The 19,294-nt window shown below is 57.4% G+C and overlaps 10 protein-coding genes across 10 annotated transcripts; 4 read left to right on the top strand and 6 right to left on the bottom strand.

Moving 5' to 3' along the window:
- Window positions 1–212: 212 nt before the first annotated feature.
- On the bottom strand, window positions 213–3,135 carry SCHCODRAFT_02628210 (WD40 repeat-like protein). The gene is made up of 7 exons (XM_050345458.1): window positions 2,890–3,135; window positions 2,685–2,835; window positions 2,607–2,633; window positions 2,435–2,555; window positions 2,285–2,388; window positions 946–2,239; window positions 213–893 (listed from the first exon to the last, which is right to left on the bottom strand). The coding sequence occupies exons 1-7, from the start codon at window positions 3,040–3,042 to the stop codon at window positions 527–529; spliced, it is 2,217 nt and encodes a 738-aa protein (XP_050199531.1). The 5' UTR covers window positions 3,043–3,135; the 3' UTR covers window positions 213–526.
- A 237-nt stretch (window positions 3,136–3,372) lies between these two features.
- SCHCODRAFT_02580459 (60S ribosomal protein L27) lies at window positions 3,373–4,575 on the bottom strand. Its single transcript, XM_003031426.2, has 5 exons — window positions 4,491–4,575; window positions 4,418–4,434; window positions 4,094–4,222; window positions 3,794–4,042; window positions 3,373–3,739 (listed from the first exon to the last, which is right to left on the bottom strand). The coding sequence occupies exons 1-5, from the start codon at window positions 4,498–4,500 to the stop codon at window positions 3,734–3,736; spliced, it is 411 nt and encodes a 136-aa protein (XP_003031472.1). The 5' UTR covers window positions 4,501–4,575; the 3' UTR covers window positions 3,373–3,733.
- A 777-nt stretch (window positions 4,576–5,352) lies between these two features.
- SCHCODRAFT_016233 (glycoside hydrolase family 61 protein) lies at window positions 5,353–6,488 on the top strand (the record flags this gene model as incomplete). Its single annotated transcript, XM_003031013.1, has 8 exons — window positions 5,353–5,526; window positions 5,586–5,714; window positions 5,769–5,867; window positions 5,929–6,033; window positions 6,086–6,107; window positions 6,160–6,278; window positions 6,336–6,389; window positions 6,441–6,488. 8 exons carry the CDS (start codon window positions 5,353–5,355, stop codon window positions 6,486–6,488), a joined length of 750 nt encoding a protein of 249 aa, XP_003031059.1.
- A 190-nt stretch (window positions 6,489–6,678) lies between these two features.
- On the bottom strand, window positions 6,679–8,544 carry SCHCODRAFT_02580451 (uncharacterized protein; the record flags this gene model as incomplete). Its single annotated transcript, XM_003031427.1, has 5 exons — window positions 6,679–6,849; window positions 6,900–7,359; window positions 7,410–7,786; window positions 7,837–7,927; window positions 8,033–8,544. The coding sequence occupies 5 exons, from the start codon at window positions 8,542–8,544 to the stop codon at window positions 6,679–6,681; spliced, it is 1,611 nt and encodes a 536-aa protein (XP_003031473.1).
- A 373-nt stretch (window positions 8,545–8,917) lies between these two features.
- On the bottom strand, window positions 8,918–10,529 carry SCHCODRAFT_02668535 (uncharacterized protein; the record flags this gene model as incomplete). The annotated part of the gene is made up of 2 exons (XM_050346593.1): window positions 8,918–10,243; window positions 10,293–10,529. 2 exons carry the CDS (start codon window positions 10,527–10,529, stop codon window positions 8,918–8,920), a joined length of 1,563 nt encoding a protein of 520 aa, XP_050199530.1.
- A 216-nt stretch (window positions 10,530–10,745) lies between these two features.
- On the bottom strand, window positions 10,746–11,254 carry SCHCODRAFT_02628197 (uncharacterized protein). The gene is made up of 2 exons (XM_003031428.2): window positions 10,940–11,254; window positions 10,746–10,885 (listed from the first exon to the last, which is right to left on the bottom strand). Exons 1-2 carry the CDS (start codon window positions 11,214–11,216, stop codon window positions 10,881–10,883), a joined length of 282 nt encoding a protein of 93 aa, XP_003031474.2. The 5' UTR covers window positions 11,217–11,254; the 3' UTR covers window positions 10,746–10,880.
- Window positions 11,255–11,682: 428 nt separating this feature from the next.
- Window positions 11,683–12,252, top strand: SCHCODRAFT_02628192 (uncharacterized protein). The gene has a single exon (XM_050345457.1). It carries the CDS (start codon window positions 11,903–11,905, stop codon window positions 12,101–12,103), a length of 201 nt encoding a protein of 66 aa, XP_050199529.1. The 5' UTR covers window positions 11,683–11,902; the 3' UTR covers window positions 12,104–12,252.
- A 468-nt stretch (window positions 12,253–12,720) lies between these two features.
- Window positions 12,721–12,964, top strand: SCHCODRAFT_02628188 (uncharacterized protein). The gene has a single exon (XM_050345456.1). It carries the CDS (start codon window positions 12,731–12,733, stop codon window positions 12,887–12,889), a length of 159 nt encoding a protein of 52 aa, XP_050199528.1. The 5' UTR covers window positions 12,721–12,730; the 3' UTR covers window positions 12,890–12,964.
- Window positions 12,965–12,981: 17 nt separating this feature from the next.
- On the top strand, window positions 12,982–15,711 carry SCHCODRAFT_02689385 (uncharacterized protein; the record flags this gene model as incomplete). Its single annotated transcript, XM_003031014.2, has 3 exons — window positions 12,982–15,098; window positions 15,157–15,263; window positions 15,332–15,711. The coding sequence occupies 3 exons, from the start codon at window positions 12,982–12,984 to the stop codon at window positions 15,709–15,711; spliced, it is 2,604 nt and encodes an 867-aa protein (XP_003031060.1).
- On the bottom strand, window positions 15,672–18,695 carry SCHCODRAFT_02544008 (P-loop containing nucleoside triphosphate hydrolase protein). Its single transcript, XM_003031429.2, has 5 exons — window positions 18,390–18,695; window positions 18,270–18,341; window positions 17,594–18,220; window positions 16,963–17,545; window positions 15,672–16,912 (listed from the first exon to the last, which is right to left on the bottom strand). Exons 1-5 carry the CDS (start codon window positions 18,471–18,473, stop codon window positions 15,738–15,740), a joined length of 2,541 nt encoding a protein of 846 aa, XP_003031475.2. The 5' UTR covers window positions 18,474–18,695; the 3' UTR covers window positions 15,672–15,737.
- Window positions 18,696–19,294: the final 599 nt, after the last annotated feature.

Here is a 19,294-nt window from a genome sequence, read left to right as displayed (position 1 = left end):
TAGCTTCGACAGCCCTGCATCGTACGCGATGAAACTTGTAGTCTGCCGTACCTACATCCACCCTATCAAGGCACCCACCAGTGTTAGCATTTCCTATCTGATAGGCTGAGTTCTCACCTGAGCGATGGCATTCAAATGCCACCAATGCCGGCGTGAACGCCTGCTGTGCACTGACCAAAAAGATGCTGGCGATCCTTACTGTCAATGAGACATCCAAGGAAATGGGTTGAATCCACGACAGGAGACGAATATATAGATGGATCGTCAGCAGGAGTTATACAATTACATGACGCTCCTATAGTGGACGGCGCAAAACACAGAGCAGGAACCAAGTCATCAAACATATTAGAGCCGAATAAGGTATGGAGGGATGCGCGCGGCACTCCCATGGATGGGCACGGCAACCCCAAGAGTGCGCCGGAGAGGCGCAAGCATGTGCACCCGGGCCCATTGCTAGCGGACCAGGCGCAGCGTGTACATAGGTAGCCTGTGTGCGCAAGCAGCTGGCTCACGTAGCCTTGGAGGCCTACGACCCCAGCTCGCCGACGTGCGTGAGCTGGATGCGCCGCTTTTTCTTGGGCGGCTCCTTCGTCTCACCCTTGCCGTCACCCGATGGCGCTGGCCGCTCGGGTGACACCATCGTCGCTTGCGCATCCCCGTCCACACTTTGCGCGGGCGTGGGCGGGCCCGCGCGCTTCCTCGTCGAAGGCGCGGGGCTGGTGGCGGATGAGCTGGGCGTCAGCGACGGCGCTAGGCCGACACTCGGCATGGCGAAGGTGGCCAGCCTAGACGCCAGGCGTGGCGAGTGGTGCGTTGGAGGGACATCGTCGAAGACGATGATAGTGCAGTATCCATCGCGGGAGGATAGCATTAGGCAGTGACCATCGGAGGTCCTATGAATCAGGTTAGTCAAAGCTTGACGAGCTGAAGGAGAAATGTTCTTGCCATGCCGCGTCCGTAAACTCATCGTAGTGCAGCTTCGTGAGCATGGCGATCGGCCCTGCCTGCTGGGTATCGTGGATTGCGACCGTGTCCATCGTGACGACGGCATAGATCATGCGGTAGGGCAGGGCGAAGACACTCCCGGTAGTCGGTGGGGGAGTCGGCGTTGGTATACGGGAAGGCGGGTTCGAGGTCAAGGGTGTTGGTGGACGCATGTCAACGGCCGATAGCGCGGGTGATGGCATGCTTATCGACGGCGCAGCTGACGTGGGCATGGGCGACACCACCAAATTAGATGTCGACGGTCGTGACGGGGATAGGGTCGCCGCTGCTGCCGCGGAAGAGGACACTGTGGGACCCACGATGTCCACGTCCATGCTATTCTGCTGCCCACCTTCCAGCACCCCCTTGTGAGTCTCCACCTCCGCGCCCGTCACACCGCGCCTCAACTCGAAGACCTGTGGTACGAACCGCACCGCGATGCTCGCCTTCTTATGCCCAGGCAGCTGAGCAATCGGCGGCCGCGCAAAATTCGCGCGCGAGTAGATGTACACCGAGCTCGTCGAGGACGACCCTCCCGGGTGCTCTGTCGAGGTCGTAATCGTCGGCCTCGATTTGCGCCCACGTGCGGGCGTGCCGTCCTCGGACAAGGCTAGAGCAGGCGTCGCATTCACGCTTGGATCCTCGAACTGGCCGGCGGGCGTGAGGAGTAGACCGCCGTCCGGGCTGAACGAGAGGCGCCGGAAGAAGTTCGTATAGCTCTCGTCGCCGTACAGCTTTACGTTCGTCCATGCGGGCGAGGCGGCACGAATCGCGGGAAGAGCGGGCATAGGGGACGGGGATCGTCCGTACCGGCTCAGGGTGCTTGGCGAACCCGGCGCAGCCGAGCTGAAGGACGAACGACGCGAAGAGGGGCGTTCGTAGGAGGGCGGCGGGAACATGGATGGTGTGCTCGTTACCGAGGTCGCCGGAGTGAGAGGTGTGGGGTCCTTGACCGGCTCGTTGTCCTTGTTTGGCTGTTCGCTCGTGATAGATTCTATGTCGCTGGTCGTGGATTGACTGCGGAACATGGGTGGACGCGAGCTGCCGTGGGCGCTGGGCGTGCGCGTGTGGCGATGAGGCATGCGGGTGTTCTTGCCGATAGCGTGAGCTTCGAAGCCGCCCTGCGGCGGAGTCGTAATGCTGTAGATGTGCATGGAGCGGTCGCTGCTCTGAGTAGCGATGTACTCGTTGAGCGGGTCCCAGGCGACACCCTGGACATAGTGATTGTGTTCGGCAATCTCGTGTACGCATTTGCCTGTTCCGCGTTAGCTATGGAAGGTAGAGCTAGGCGAAGCCATACCGTCTGAGGTGGAGTAGACGCGGGCCACATTGTCTGTGCTCCCTGAAATGAGGTATTCGCCCGTGGGACTCCACGCCAGGTCATACACCTGCATCTGTGTGCACCTAGGTCGCGTTAGGCGTGTTCGACAGGATCAGGCAGTTCACGCACCTGAAGGTCGTCCGTGGCTTCCAGAACTCCTTCTCGTGCTGCAAGTCCTCGAGACTGAGATCGCTGCCATACGTCGCTGCCTGGGGGCTGAGCGAGGGTGCCCATATAATGATCATGCCATCTGCGAGACATTCAACACGCGTATTCGACGCGCCTGCACGTCTCTACGCACCGTCGCCAGCCGAAGCGATGAGTTCGCCTGCGTTACGCGTCAATATGCGAATAGACGCGTCAAAGCTCGATTACGCACCGTTGGGCGAGAACCTGACTACGTTTACCGCCGCGGAGTGCCTGCTCAGTGTAGCTAGGTACTCCACATGAGGCGGGCGCGGGGCGCTCGTCGACCCCCCGCCCGCTCCCGCTGGCTGCGCCGGTTGGAGGTGCGGATGGACCATCCATATCTTTGGTCACTGTTAGCGATCCCAGTAGCGCGTCGACGCGCTCTCAATGCTGACCCGGACGTGATTATCCTCCCCCGCCGTCGCTAGTCGATAGCTCTGCGCGTTCTGACCCTTGTCTTGCGTTGAGCGTGCGCGCCGTGGCTGAAAGTCGCAGCTCGAGATGGGCTTGCTGTCGTGCCACCGAATTTCAAGGGTACGGAACCGCATTCTGGGCTCGCGGGGTGGCGACTTTGGGTATGTAGTTCGTGGCGAAGGAAGATGAGAAGCTCCGGTCGTTTGTGGTAAGAAACAAGCCGCGGTACCGCCGTGCCGAACCCTTTGTTTGGCAGAGTTTCATGTTCAACTCGGGCCTGCATTCATATCGATTCCAATGTTTAGCTGATGATAGCACCCAGACTACAGACAACGGAGAGCACACGGAACAAACGGTGTCTACGTGGCATATCTCACCCATGCCAGTGGCAAATGCGCAGAGGCTGAACCCTCAAAGTCAAGGAGCAGAAATATCAGGATGTTCGAGCGAGCAGGAACACTGCAGCAGGAATCTGGAGTGTGGACCTCTACAATAGTGAAGATCTCATTACAGCATGTCCTCAAAGCGCATGACGACGCTCGTCAACGCGTACGACGAGGGGCACGCGGCAGTTGAAGGAGGTCGTCTTGGGCTAGCGGTCTCGCAGATAAGACCGTGCTGCGGCCAACCCAGTCGCGCCGAGGGACAAATGACCAGAAGCACCAAATCAGACATACCCAGGAATAGAAATCGCCTTGAAAGATCCAGACTGCCCTGAAAGGCGTGCATGCGCGGCATATGAGTATCATAGGTCATACAGTGGTTTTGTACGATGGGGAGGGCATGTCGATATATATGAAGAAGAGACCGACAGATGTACACCGATCAGAACTATGAGAACACGATCAGTCAACCGAACCAATTCAAAACGTTCAGGTTACTCACCCGGAGGGGCTGGAAGAACCACTTGTTCTTGCCCGTCTGGTAGCGGTCCTCGAGCAACTTTTTGATGTTCTTCTTCGCGTCCTCCCGCTGTGTCGGCTCCTTGAAGGTGTCCGACGCGACGGCACCCTTCAAGCCCTCGAGCTCGAAAGCGTAACGGGTCGGGAAGAGGTGGGAGTAGTTGACGACCTTGATGAAGGGCTTGACCTTGCTCCGGCGCGCGAGCTTCTTCTGGCCCATCCGTCTTGTGATCTGAAGGAGGGGTAAGTAAGGGAGTTGAGGGAGACGAGCTGACGGACGCACCTTCAACGGGTAGCGCTCGATGCCGGCAACGATCGCGTGGGGGTACGGCCTGTCCTTGGTGCCCTCATCCACCTGCTTGATGACAATGACCTTCTTGCCGGCCTGGCGTCCGCGCAGGACAATCGCGACCTTCAAGGATAATCAGCTCCTGCTCTTCCTTCACATTGCCGGTTGGGTTCGTAGTCTTCCTGCGCGCAGCTTTCTGGAAATGGGATAGCAGACACTCTGTGGCATTTCCCTCTTCCCAGGGCTGGCGCAATTCCTCTGACCGCCCCCGCGCGTTCGATCGACAGCATCTCCCCGCGTACTGGCCAGAATTCTCACCTTTCCGGGCTTGTAAACTGCGAATGTACACTGTCAGCACCTTCCTCGACCTCCATGTTGCACATTCACTCACCCTTGACCATCTTGAGGGCGGGCGGCGGCGGGCTTGACGATATACGGTCGTTGATCACAGCGGTAGGCGCAAGTGGCGCTCGCCGGGAAACGCCGGCGTGGTGCTGTATAGCTGATCACGAGGGAGAGACTGCACGTGATGTGAGGCGTCAAGTTCAACTTCCCGCGTGACATTCATGACCCTTTCCGCACGTCCTTCATGAGGTGCTGCCTCCCTTATGCTTACATATGGAAAACATGTCTCACTTGGTATTTTCACTCGCCCGCTATACCCCAACGTCGGAGCTCACGCCCATTCCTTTGAACTACCCCCTGCTTGTTCCAAGTTAGAAGCTGTCTAGATGCCTTTTGCGATTCAAGACTTCGAGAAACCAACATTCCCACCTCAGTTGGGCTAAGTCGCGCGAGAGATAGCCTAGGTGCCTCAAATTTTATCCTTTTCTTCTTTCTAATACAACGCACGGCAAATCTTCGCGAAGTTCAGCGCAACGAAGTGATGCCCCATACATGTATCTCTCTTTCACCGGAGGAAAGACGTCGACCTCTTCCGCTCCATGTCACACTCCGTCCGAACATTAGCCATGCCGCATGCTCCGTACGCTCGATAGGCAGGCTCACGGAGGTCTTTCCCGCCCAATGCTTTCATCATCTTCACCCAGGTGACCTAGGGAACCTCTGAGCGATTGACGTGAACAGACTTTGCTCAGGTACGTATAGACCTTCTCCTCCTTCGCGACATCGTCACCGCAAGAGACGATGCACCTGCGATTTGAGGAACGTACCTTTTCGATGCGGCTGGCCGTATAAAACCAGGTCCCTTCGCTCTGCCATGCGCGACTCGTTGTTTCTGCTGTTTGTCCACCATGCGTGTCCTGGCCCACGCTGCCCTCTTGTCGCTCGCCGGCTATGCCACCGCGCACGGCTACGTGCCATTCATCAAGATCAACGGCGAGCTCATCCCTGGATGGGATGTTCAATCGGATCCTTACACGACCCCCCAACCCTTGCGCGTCGTGCGCGCGACCAAGCCTGACAGTGTACGTCTATCTGGTCTCGCTGATTGTCGTCTATCGTCTAACGAGGCCTCCCAATGCAGGGCTTCATCGCGGATCCAACCTCCGGGGACATCACTTGCAGCATCGGCAACTCGCAGTTGCCTCCTGGCCCCATCCAGGCCGAGGTCGAGGCGGGCGGGACGGTTTCCATGATGTGGAACACTTGGCCGGTAGGCTTCTCTGCCATATGCCAGGACCATGCCTGACGACGCGGCGTTCGACAGACAGGTCACTATGGCCCCATCTTGAACTACATGGCCAAGTGCGCGACCGATGACTGCTCTCCTTTCAAAGGCGATACTGGGAGCCCGTGGTTTAAGGTAGCGTTTTGTGAATTGAGAGGGCGTAAGGATGCTCACCGCGGAATCGTGATTGCAGATCCAGCAAGACGCCTTCGAGAACGGCGTATGGGCTAGCGATGTGCTCGCAACGTCCGCGAACTTCACGTACGACGTGCACATTCCGAAGAACATCCAGCCGGGCGCCTACGTGAGTCTGCATCCGAGTGCCTCGAAGATGGTCAATTGACTTCATCTACCAGCTCCTTCGCCATGAGAATCTAGGTATGTATTGACGACCCCGTGCAAGATGAAGGGGAACTGACGTACCTTCCAGCCCTCCACGGCGCCAGCAACGTCGGCGGTGCCCAATTCTACCCAGTCTGCGTTCAGCTCACCGTCACTGGTGGCGGATCTCTGGCACCCTCTGGCCTGAGCTTCCCTGGAGCGTACTCGGTAAGCACTTTCAGTTTTCTCGTCATCAGGAGAACATGGCTGACCAAAGTCTGGCAGGCCGAGGATCCAGGCATTCACTTCAACCCGTACCAGGGAGATGCAGCGAACGAGGTGAGCAGCGCTCGAAAGGGGGGGCCAAGATCACGAACTGACATAAACCAGGCGTATATTCCTCCAGGTGGCGACGTGTACCCCGGCCTACAGTTCTGAGGATATTTTCGTTACTCGTATACTTGTCAGTAATCGTGGGCTTGCTTGAGTTTCGTTCAGGCGACAGTGAAGGGAATGGAATGACGGAAAAGATCGTTACTGCTCCGTGGTATCAATTATTACAATCTGCTCGCAGCGCAGAAAGGTGTACAAAGGAGTCAGCCTCATCGACGTACAATCGTTCCTCTGTCTATCGTAAGGTGCTAGCACGCAAGGCACCAGCTGCAGAACCCCACAGCTCGTCGCCATCCACGTCGTCGAGGTCCGTCGGTCGTTGGCCTAAGATTACAGCGATATCCCGCTGCGACTTCTTTAGGACCTTCGTCAAATGAGCCAGCCCGGACTGCTGGTCCGCGAGGATCTATCGTTCCGTCAGCAACTGCGCTAAACACGTTTGCACAAGCCACATACCTGTCCAATCCTTGCCAACCCCTCCTCATCCACCACCGCCCACTCGCCCGCGCCCGACACCTGCCGCTCCTTCGCCGCGCTCAACACGCCCACCAACGCCCACAGCTCATTCAGCTTCGCCCGCATCCGCCCTCCGCCCTGCCCATGCGCCAAATCCTCCTCAATCTCCTCCAGCGCCGCCCTCAGTTGCTCCTCCTCCGGCAGCAGCGTGCTCTGCCGCACTGACGGTATCAGGAGGTACAGCCGCGCGACGAACTTGAGCAGCCGGTGCGTGACCTGCATCTGCGTCGCGGCGGCGCGCTGCAGCTTCGTGTGGTTTTCGAGCTCGTGGGCGTGTCGGAGTTTGGCGATGCGGGATTGGAGGTCTTTAATCTTCTCCTGGTGCTCGGCGGCGTGTTTTGTTTGCCCCTCGACGCGGGCGCGGAGGTCGCCGAAGCCATTCGCGGGGACAGGGACGAGACTAGGGCATACATTAGCATGTTTATTCAAAGAGATATCAGGCAAACATACCGAGGTGGGTCAGGATTTCTTCTTACGGCTTCTTGCCAAGCGGCCTCGTTGGTCGCGTTCGCTGGCCGGCCATACATGGCGACCTGCTCAGGCATGACGAGGTTGTAGAAGTAATGTTGGAAGCGGCACTGTGGGCTCTGCGGGTTCCATGCATTGTAGATTTCCTCCATACGAGCCTGGAGGCGAAGGAACTGCGATTGAGGGTCGTTTGCGGGAGGCGTCTGCGCCTGAGTGGCGCGCGACATGAGGAGGCTCTGCGCAGGTGCGGGCTGGTTTTGTTGTTGTGTGGCACCGAAGAGGGAGTTGGTATTGGTGGATTGACCGCCGAACAGTGGGTTGGTGTTCGTCGACTGGCCGAACAGACCGCCGCTGGGCTGCTGCAGGACGTCAATACAGGTCAAGTATAAACGCGCGAAGAGAAGCGCACCTGTGTCTGGCCCCCTCCGAAAAGAGATCCCGTACCCGTACTCGATCCCGCTTGTTGATTCGTTGTCGAACCAAAGAGCCCTCCTGGCTTGCTACCAAACAGACCGCCGCCCGTGTTCGTGTTCGCCGTTGTGCTCCCAAAGAGTCCACCGCCGGACCCTTGCTGCTGGTTGTTGTTCGTGTTCGTGTTTCCAAACAATCCTCCCCCTTGCGCCGGTTGCGAGTTCGTATTCGTCGTGTTCCCAAACAGCCCCCCACCACTGCCAGTACCGGCATTGCTCGTGTTCGTGCCGCCGAAGAGTGAGCTGCCCTGATTCTGCTGCTGCTGGTTGTTGTTGTTCGTTGATCCGAACAGCCCTCCCCCACCCGTCGATCCTGTGGTCGTGCTATTGTTCCCGAAAATGCTGCCCGCAGGCTTGCCGCCAAATAATGGATTACTGCTCGTGGTGTTCGTGTTCGACGCGCCAAAGAGACCACCGCCTCCTGTATTATTCTGCGTCTGGTTCTGCGTGTTCCCAAAAAGTCCCCCTGACGCGGGCTGGGTCGTGTTATTGTTCGATGCGCCGAAGAGGCCGCCACCAGAGGGTTGCGTGTTCGTGTTCGTGGAGCCAAACAGACCGCCAGAGGGTTGGGTGTTGGTGTTCGTAGATCCAAACAGACCGCCTCCCGCAGGCTGAGTGCTCGTGCTGGGCTGCCCGAACAGAGACATGACCGTGATGAGGGAGAGACGTAAGGGGAGGCGCGAAGCAAGCGCGACGCGATCGTCACAGTCACAATCATGTGACATGTTCGACTTCGTAGCCTTCAAAGCCATCCTCCCACATCGTGAGTCCTTGTTGAGCCCCTTGGTTCAAGCTGGTCCAACTTGCTAGAGCTCAATGCATGCTGAAAGTGAGTCCAGAGCTGATGGCAATGTTGTCTGGGCTGATATATATGTGCAAAGTATCCTGGACTACATTATTATGGACTTGCCCACAGGCGGATATCACTATCGTAGATTACAGTTGCTGGACTGTCTTTCTATCGGCTTGACTGTCATACTATATGTCCATTATCGAGTCCTCTACATTCCCGATATGTCGTTACAAAGTGCGGTCTTTGGGATTTCTCCGCCGCCAATCGTCGCTGAAGGCCTTCTTCAAGCTGGACCACGGCTCGCCATAATCCTCGTCGAGCGCATCGTGTCGCGTCCAGCAACAAGATGTCTCCAATCTGCGTAACGATGGGAATACGGAGCCTAGAAAGGCTACTATAGCGTCGATATCGTTCGCTGCCGTCGCCCATTGTATGTCGAGGGAGGTGAGCGCAGTTTGAGGCGTTTCCCGATCCGCGCTGAAGGTCAGGGGGACTAGGACCCTTCCGAGGGGTAAGCTGAGCTCTCGAAGTCGTCGGCATCCCCGAGCAAAGTATAGCAATGATTCCAACGTTGACGTCCGCGCTTCCTCGTCGTGAAAACCAGTGCCGTCCTCGTCCGGACGAAGGATGAACACCTCTAAGGCAGGCATTCGCGGCACGATTTGCGCCCAATCACTATCCGTGAGCATGTCGACAAACGGGACCGAGACGTCGAAATGTGCGAGGCTCGGCAGCACAGGCAGCGGGTCGAAATCGCGCAGCAGCACCGGGCGCGCCCCGGCGATCTCGAATGGGTTGTGCGTGGTGATGACGAGCTTCTGCAGCGCGCTGGGCTCGCAGTGGTCGTGGATGTGCTGCATGATGTGCCGGAGGTCGTCTGGGGTCGTGTACGGCACGGCCTCGAGCTCGAGCGACTCGATCGGCCGCCAGCGCCATGCGCGCATCATCGCGCAGACGGTGGCGGAGGCACAGGCCTCGAGAAAGAGGCGGGTGAGGGTGGTGAACAGGCCGGTGGGGTGCGCGATGTTAAGCTGGGAGGGCGGCCGGGAGAGGGATTGCAGCCCGAGCTTCGTGAGCGAGGGGAGGTGCGCGACGACGCCGATCGCAGTAGCGGGGCTATACGTGTGCAGCGAGACATGCTCGAGATGTGGGTGGAGGTGGAACGCGGCCATGACAGCCTCTGTGTATTGTGTGTTGCCGTGCTCTCGGATGACTAGCGTGCGCAAGTTTGGGCACGACGCCGCGAACATGGAGCAGTCCTGGGGGACCGTGGAGTCCGCATCGAGCGTGATGGTGAGGGAGGTGAGTGTGGGGGTGAGGATGAGGTCGGAGATCTGGCTGGTCCGGGAGAAGAACGCGCTCAGGCGCATGTCCAGCTTGCGCAGCTCGGGGCAGAGCCTCTGGCCAGGGGGGCATGCCGCGATAGCGTCGATCACGTCGTGGAAGTACGACACCCTTCGCCGGCCGAGGGCTGTCTGGTCCAGGACGCGTACATAGCTTGCGCGTTCGAGGACCGGATTCCAGTCTGCTGGAGTTAACGGACGACGGAATTTCTAAGGGGGCCGATCAGTTAGCGCCTTTGGCAGCGCGATGGGTACGCACGAAGACACGCCGATATTGCAGGAAGTACACCCCCGGTGGCTTCTGGTCGAGTATCTCCCAGACATCTTGCGGCATCAGGCGCAGCAAGCACACAACGCCTGGTATGCTCTCCCATAGGAGTACGTTCGCGATGGCATTCCAGTATTTCGAGACCAAGGCCAGCCTACAGAGATCGCGCTGGCGGCACTCCTGGCATATTGCAAGGCAGATTTCTGGAATATGTAAGGGGGATGGCATTTGCGCGCTTGGTGATAGGTATGGGGGAGGGGAGCAAGCAAGGGAGCAAGTGCCGAAACGCTTGGCGCTTGTTGCATTACCGGATCCCCGAGTGATCCGCCGATAAATGGAGCCTCGCGTTGCGATCATCTTCCCAGGACGAGGAAAGTCGACCTACAACCATATCCCTGTGAATCTTGGGCACGAAGAGGACTTGCAGCAGGAAGTCAGGCTGCATGAATACACAAGCAACATGCACGATTAATGGTTCCCGAGAGCGCTTCGCGATATTGACGATCTAGAGGACTGGCTAGTCGTGGTGTGTCCATTTCTGCGTACGTTGCTCTCACTTCTATCGCCTTCTCCCGTACATCATACTTGTTCATTACTGTCAGTCTGCTGATCCCGCTCAGTCAATGCCTGGCTCTCACCTTCGCTATCCTCGTCCTCGTCCTCGTCATCTTCCTTCAGCGACTTCTTCGTCTCCTTGTTCAGCTCCGCCTTCCCTACAGCATCTCTCCACTGCGTAAGCTCCTCCCCCAGTGTATCTTTCGCCTGCAGTACCGCCCTACGCAGCTCTGCATAGTATTGACTTTGATCTTTGGGATCAGCTGTTATTTCCGCTGCAGTGGTTGTGGTGGCCTGCAGTCCGCCTGCATTGACAGTTGCTGGTGGCTTCAGATCATATTTGATGGTGAGTGTAGACATATCGTGCTGTCGCGATAACTGCAGAACCTCACAAGGGAGTCAGGGTCAAGGAAGGTCAGGGAGAGGTCAAGTCGCTTTATGAACGGATCGCACGGACCGTCATCTCAGTTTCCCCTTTCGGAACAAAAGACACATGCGTCCGATATCGACTTATCGAACGGAGCTATGGAGGCCCTTCTCGATGAATATCTCGAGGGACTCGTAATTTAGAGCACACTGTGCTACTGTGATCATGTATATGGTAAGTAGATCTGTCTTATGTACATGTATGATTTTCTGAAGCATCCTCCGGAGGAGGAAAGGTTCCAAAGATTGGCCGTCAATATCGACGAAAGGCAAGAAAGTCATTGCAGGACATATCCTTTCGCAGGTCCCGGGATACGAGCCCACTACTCAGACATTGTCCGAGAGCTAACGTGCCCTTCGCCGACGCCACACATCATGCATCGCCTCCACCGCGCGCCGAAAGGCGGGTAGTATCAAGGGCGGTACACAATTGTGGCTGCGAGCGCTTCCGTGGTACCTCCATCACTATACTATCTGCTCAGCCGCCGAAGCGATAGAACAGATAAGTGATATCACCGACTCCACGAAAGTGCTCGTGGGGGACACAATTAAAACCCACCCACCACGACGTACGTCCGGGACAATTACCTAGCCATTCGTAGTCGCGATGGGCCCGAGCAATGTCGGGTCTCGCCGTTGTAGGCCGAGCCATCTACCCGATGGTTCAGCCAACGACGGCAGCAGCGACCCAACTACCATACAGTGTACGTCGCGCAGCTGTCTTCCTCACCCTGATCAGCGAGGCGCACGAGCTATTCCTAAAGGAATATACCGACGCCTGCCTACGGGAGAGCCCATCCGACGCAAAGTCCCAATGGTAGCCAGTTGGGTTGGTGTCCGATGACGACGATCCTTCGCTGATGCCACACATCATGCGATGCCTCCGCCGCTCGCCACGAGGCAGCCGACATCACTGGCTATACATGACTGTAGCTGTAAGCACGAGCGCGCGGCCTCAACTGCTGCTGTTGCCACCGCCAAAGCGATGTGGCAGAAGCGCGGCGTCAATGACACCGCGCAAGCGCCTAAAGTGGATACAAGTCTACCCACCGCGGAATACGACTGGGAGAATTACCAAGCCATTCGTACGCCTTGGTGGGCCCAAACACTGTCAGGTCTCGCCGCCGCTGACCGAATCATCTAGCCGACAATTCAGGTGACGGCGGTGAGGGCGACCCAACTACCACCCAGTGTACACCGCGCGTCTGGCTCTTAATCTGCAGTAGAGCATTCATAGTCCCGCCCCAGGAGGGGAAGCCACAAATGCCTACCCCGAGAGAGCGCATCCGGTGCCACGTCCCGTGGTAGCCAGTTGGACTTGTATCCAGCGAAGATGGTTTGTGGCAAGAAGCGCAGCGCTTATATGGGCCCGTACGGATCAGCGGACCGCGATAAAGCTTCCGGTCCATGGTGACAAACCGTGACTCCTCTGCTTGAACCTGCTCCTCATGGTCGTCGCGCCGTGTAGTCTCGTTCCCATCCCATGTGTCGCGGGGGCCTGCGGCCCGGCCCACGTTCCTTCGGTTCAGGCACAGACAAAAGTCGGAGCCCGCGGGCGACACAAGGTCTGGTGCATTCGGGGCGCCTTTCCTAGGGTGACTTCATAGGTCAAATAATATTACTGTTGAGCGCCGGAGCACGCGTTGATCTGCACACGTGCCTGCGCCCACACTTGTTCCCACCTACCATCTTGAGAACAATGTCCTCGCCCAGCCGCAGTGACTCTGAATCCGAGTCCCGTTATGACGACGATGTACCCGAATCATCCGGGTCAGATTCTGATCTCGACCCTTCGGCTGCTCAGTGTCCCTCTTCAAACAATGATCACGATACAATGGACATCGACTTATCTTTCGATGCTGCACTCCCAATGAATCCATTCGTCGCTCGGGTGCGCCGCGCACTGCAGGGGATACAGGCCGCAGGACTAAGCTTACCGGAGCTACTCGATGCAGTCACCTGGGGCGATCAGGCTTGCCGGCGCGATCCTATCATTTCGGGGGCGTGCCGATCTCTCATGCAGAGCGATTTATTGCCTTCGATGTTGCAGAGATGGGCGAAGCCGCCGAGCACCGCAAAAGGGCGACGCCCGGAGGGCGGGTCGGCGGCTGTGAAGGAGGCAGCCCGGGCAATTGTTCAGGACGAGCTGCTGGACGAGATCAAAGCCGTGTCTGCTCATGTTCTGCAATCCAACGACAAGCAGGACCTGACTGCTGAAGAGCTTACCAGCATTCGCTTCCACGACATCATCCCTCGTGTTCAGTCCCTCGCGCCAGGCGTCTGGAATCTCCTACGCTCCTTGGGCTACAGCAAGCGCCAGGAACAGCATAATACGCGAAAGAACCCGGACAAGGTTCGTTCTGGCAAGAATTTACCATACCCTTTGCTCACTGGACATCCGAAGACCATATTTACCATTGTATCGATGCTCTGCTACACGCGCAACAAGAACTGCGGGCGGTATCAGAAGGCAATGAGTATTTATGTCAAGTTCAAAGGCCTGACAGCAAAAGCTTTCGACACCCTACACTCCGTCGGCCTCGTCATGAGTCACAAATGGACCGGAAACGCGGTCGACAAGATTTCGCAACGCGCAATGAACGAGGTCGTCGCTCTCATGCAGGCAAACAGTGCCTGGCTCATCTCGCACGACAACGTCCAGCTCCCTTTCCGCGTATTTTCGCAGAGGCTCGACAAGAACACGACTTTTGGGAGTGGAACCGCTGCCACTGTCTACTTCAAGCGTAGCGCTACGCCCCTCGCGTCCGAAGTGAACGCCGAGCTGAAGCGCACGCGCGCAGAGGGGCTGAACAAGCCGCTTGACTTGCTTTGGATCGCAGAGCGCGAGAACGAAGTTGCGCCGCACTTGCGCATGCAAGCGATACACGAGATCCTGCGTGTCATTGTCGAGGCTCCCGAATTCGACTTTGCCACATATTCGGACAAGAATAATGCTTGTCTCGAGCGCCCGCCTCCCCGCTTCGGCCTGCCATTCGGGGACGAGCACCGCACTGTACAGCGCATGCTCGGTACGGTGAACATCCCCGAGGCGAGCTATGAAGACAACGATCGCCTGATCGAGGAATGGCTGTCCCAGCTCGACCTCTCAGGCCTGGAGAAGCAGGAGGAGGTCGGGCTGCGGCGCATTATCTTCTGGATTGGCGACCAACTCACCGTTGATCGCCTTCGTGGACTCTTCAAGTTCCATGCCGAGGAGTTTAATTCGTTCGACCGTCTCGATTGGCTCATTGTCGTCTTCGGCTGGCTTCATTTGCAGATGGCCTTCGCAAACTCTCTCCACAAGCAGTATGTCGGCACTTCGCACGGATACGGCCTCGCGCGCGTCTTCGATCTCTTGAACCTCAAGGGTCTACACAAGGTTCAGACGAAGGGTGTTTTCTACCATGATCTTGACGAAGCGATTTGCCACACTGCAGAGGCGCATTTTCGGGTCGATTGGAAGGGTGTGGCGGGGGTAGACGATCTCGCGGAGCTTCGCAATCGCAAGGGTGACGAGCTGTTGAAGTTGGCTACACGCATACACGATGAACGGGCATCAGGTGCTGCGCTCAACGCGATGGACGAGATGGACGAAGACGAGCGGGACGAGCGCTTGCGTCAGGTCTATATGTGGAACCGTGATGTTGTGCATTACATGGTCCTCAACGAGGCTATCAAGCGTGGTGACGTAGGGACCATGGAAGACATGTTGCCCTTCCTCCTCTTCCGCTTTATTGGTGGAAACAATAACAAGTATTGTATCGAAGTCCTCGAATTGATGCAGGGGCTCTATCGCGAGTGGCCTGAGCCAATCTGGTGTGTCACTCGTTTACGCACCGATCCCTGACCACCTGCTAACATCCGCCTTGCATAGTCGCTTTGTACGCGAGCATTGCTGGCTCGTCAACATGTCTGGAACAGCCCAAGGCTTCTGTCCTGTAGATCAGGCCCAGGAGCACAATATCAAGGATATCAAGGCATGTTTATCTTGCTCCTATGTTTGCCACATAATTCTCAACCAACTGAACAGGTTACGTATCGCTCCGAAGGGCCAAGCATTGACTGGGCATTCCTCAAAAAGATGCATCCTGCTATACCGGTCATACGAGAACTGAGTAAACATATGGAACGGGAGTTTAGGACGAACACGCGTGGATTGAAGCACACAGTTCCGAAGAAAGACCAGGACGTGCGCACGCTTCAGGCGGTATACGAGCAGGCTGACTTGCATACCCATGAGTGTGGGCGCACGCTGAAACCAGGCAAGAAGGATACGGCGAAGGACTTCTTATCACTTGGTCTCGACAAGCTTCTGGGTGTACTCGAGCGATGGGTTAGTGGCCGACTGTACACGCGACGCACCGACGAGGACTACGAGGTGCTTAGTGACGAAGGGAGTTCCGATGAGGAGGCCACTGAGGATGTGTAATTATCTCAGAAATATATAAACAAGCTCTACCGTACAAAAGGATCATCAGTCTTATCATAATCTCTAGGTCTCGAGCTACGTGCAGTCGAGAGATGCAGTTGGGTATTAGAAGGAGCATTGTGTATCGTGTTAGGGATGAAAGAATAAGGAGACATTGAGTAATGAGTCTCGCGTACCGCAGGAGAAGCGGAAGCCTCCGCAGTTGGTGCCGAGTTCGAAAGACGTGGTGGAAAAGAAGATAACAATGACGAGCCTTGCGAGGATATGTGACCTGCAGCCAGCGCTGGATGTAAGGCCCCAGCAGGTGTAAGTGGGTATCGCGTGGTTGGAGAAGAGGGATAGAAAGTTCGGAACGATGGTGACCATGCAGCGCTCGCCGTCGGGATGGGAGGGGTTGGTCGAGAAGGCGGTGCAGGCACAGCATGGCGCTTGGCGTAGTTGGCTGCGTAGAGGGCTTTCCGAGCGTCCTTCTCGGCCATCGCGCGCTCCCTGGCCTCCTTCGCAAGCCTCTTGGTCTCCTCCCGTTCGGCCTTTGCGAGACGCGCGTGGTCGCGCTCTGCTGCTCGAACCTGCTTAGCTTCGGCAGCGACCATGGCCTCGGGTGAGCAAGCGGCAAGTTGCTGAGCCGCCGTTTTCTTCGGTCTGCCTGTACGACGAGGTTTCTTGTTTGAGTTCCTTTCCGACTCGAACTCGAACACGACCTTCTGGATTAGCGCCAGGACTTCAACTCCGTACTTGTTGTGATACACCCAAGGGGGCTCGAGGGTGGCGAGATCAGCGGGCTCGACAATCTTGTTGTTCGAGGCGAGCTTCGTCAGCGACTGGTCCGACAGCAACGCTTTGGCTGGCAGCGTGCTGTAGGGGAAGTCTCGTGCACGCGTGACCCCACGCCAGCGCTCTAGAGCTGCTCGAACGCGCTTCAAAAGGTCGCCCTTGCGAGCGGGGCCATATTTACGCCTGACGAGTGGTCGCTTGCCATCTTTCTGAGGTGTCGAGGCAGGTGTCGTTTGTCGGGATTGAACAGGAGTTGACGGCCGGTCGAGCATCTCGGTCGTAGGGGTGGACGATAGCGACGTTTCCGTGGGATGAGCTGATGTCAGCGCCGTCTCGGGAGTGATTGGTGTTGGCACGGTAGCTGATTCAGAGCCCGGGATGGGCGGAGCCGTGCCCTCGCAGACGTCGCAGCAGCTTCCGGTCGGTGCTAGGGTGCAAATGAGCAAGTCATATCGAATAGTGCAGCGAACAACTTACCACGTCGTCCGGGAGGGTTGTCAAAGTACGTGTCTGACGTGACACGTCTACACGTCGACTCCGTCACGTACTTGCGTAGCGAGAGGTCAATAACCTTACCCCACGTCATTTGACTGTCGGGGGTACGGCTCGGCTTCTTGACGCCTGTGGACGTGCCATCCTTCCCGCCGTTCGTGCCCGCTGTGACCTCCGCTGCACGACTGGCATCATCGCAGGGCACCACTACATCCCCACTAGCAGCATTGCCCTCCTCCCCCACGCCATCACCCCTCCCCGAGTCGTCGGACTGGTCAACGGCGGGTAAAGCCTCCGCATCGCCATCTTCCAGTTGCACGTCGCAGTCGGCATTGAGATCGTCGTTAGCGAGTACATCGTCAGCGTCGTCGTCGGACCAGTCGTCGGCAGCCTTTTTCTTGGGCTTCTTCTTCTTCTGTAGCCTGAACGCAGACTTCTCCATCAGGAGATACGCGCGGCCTTGCAGGACAGCATTCCGCACAGCGCGACCCGCACGCTGCAGGTAGATGGACAGCGAGCGTGGGGCACCGAGTTGTATGACTTGAATGATGTCGGGGATATCAGCACCCTATAGGACACATCAGTTGACGCCAAAGAGCAGGACAAGTGCGCTCACCATGCCTGCAGCCTCCGTGGCTATGAGGATACGGATACGACCGTTCCGGAAACGCCGCATGATCCTGCGCTTCGTCCTGTCCTTGCGCACTGCGTGGAGGAAGTCGACGTGCTTGCGAAGGTGCCGCGGGAGGAGCTTGCGGACCTCGCGGCATACCTCTTGAGTGCCGTTGCGCGAGTTTACGAACACGATGGTCTTGACGATGTCATCCGGCTTCTTCGCGTTGACCGAGAGCAACTCTTTGAGAGCACTGTAATCGTGCGCGCTGTCGATGAAGCGCACATGCTGCGTGATGTTGGGACGGTCGTTACCGAGGTTGATAAAGTACGACTCATCAAGATCGATGTGTAGCTTGTCGCAGACTTCGTTCAGCGCCTTCGGGGGTAGGGTGGCCGTTGCGGCAAGGAAGGGGACGGTGGCAGGGAAGAGAGCGCGTAATTTGTTGAGGCTCCCGTAATGCTTCCTGAAATCGCCGCCCCACTGGCCGATACAATGCGCCTCGTCGATGATGACCGCGCGGATGGACCTTTGGAAGTCGGAGGACGTGAGGAACTTGCGAAACGCGTCGTTCTCGAGGCACATCTCCGGTGATGTGAGGAGGGCACGATATTTGAGCGCTTCGAGATTCTGATAGACTGTGAGGGAAGCGCAAATACTTGAGAGCTTCGACACACACCTGCTTGACCTTGCTGTACGTGTCCCCGTTCACCGCGGCAGCCGCGATCCCAGCGTCGCGGAAGCGACTTGCCTAGCATATATTAACGCGGGCCTGCATATTAGCGATCGCGGGACGTACCTGGTCATCCTGCAGGATCTTCAAGGGGGATATCACGAGCACTGTCGCGTTGGTATCGTACTTGAGGGCCAACATGAATGGCATTGTCTTGCCTGAGCCGGTACCAGCGATGAGAACGCTGTCGAGACCGAGGAGGATGGCCTCTGTGATGTCGATCTGCCAGCCATGCGGCTCGTAGTGCCAAGTCTCGATGAAGAGCTCCCTGAGGCGGGCTCGCGTCGCGTCAGAATCATAGCTTGTCTTGCGGGTCGCCCGCCTGCGCGCCTCGTCAAGGTTGGCGGCAGAGCGCGCCTTGTTCGCTTCGTGCCGGTCAGCCGACTCCGCATGCGACTCTGTTGACTTCGCAGAGGCATTCCCAGGCGTCGTCATCGGTGATCAGCGCGTCGATAAATACAATAGTAAGGACGGTAGAGTGCGCGATGCGCGTTGAGAGAGGGACAATGGACGCGTTCAGGACGCGTCGAGCTTGTTGATGCGCTGCCCGCGCATTGAAATTCGATTTTTATTTCAACTATGAGGTCACCCTAGGAAGAGGCGACCGAATGCGCCAGACGTTCGCTCCGCTCACGGGCTTCAACTTTCCAATACCGCCGATATACCGCCCTCGTGGACGCCATGTTTCCCGCGTGGAGATGTGGGTCCAAGCAGGGAAGACCGTGGCGGGGCGAACGGCTGGGTTCGAGACTACGCGCCGTGGCGATGCTGCTGTTGCTGGTCCTAGCGTCCCAGAAGTTGTGCTTAACATTCTAGAAGGTTCTAAACTCGTAGATTGGCTCTTGTGTACATCTTCGGCGGCACGGCGAACACTGGGAGAGAATTGTCATTTCCCGACACAATCGGCGACTTAGCCCCTTTCTTCAGTCTACGGTCTTAACCAAGCACTTTCCAAGACTTTCTAGCCGCTG

This window comes from Schizophyllum commune (genome assembly GCF_000143185.2).
Source record: "Schizophyllum commune H4-8 unplaced genomic scaffold SCHCOscaffold_7, whole genome shotgun sequence".
NCBI classification, from domain to species: domain Eukaryota; kingdom Fungi; phylum Basidiomycota; class Agaricomycetes; order Agaricales; family Schizophyllaceae; genus Schizophyllum; species Schizophyllum commune.
The sequence above is the reverse complement of the archived record's forward strand: the minus strand, read 5'-3'. Positions and strand labels throughout refer to the sequence as shown.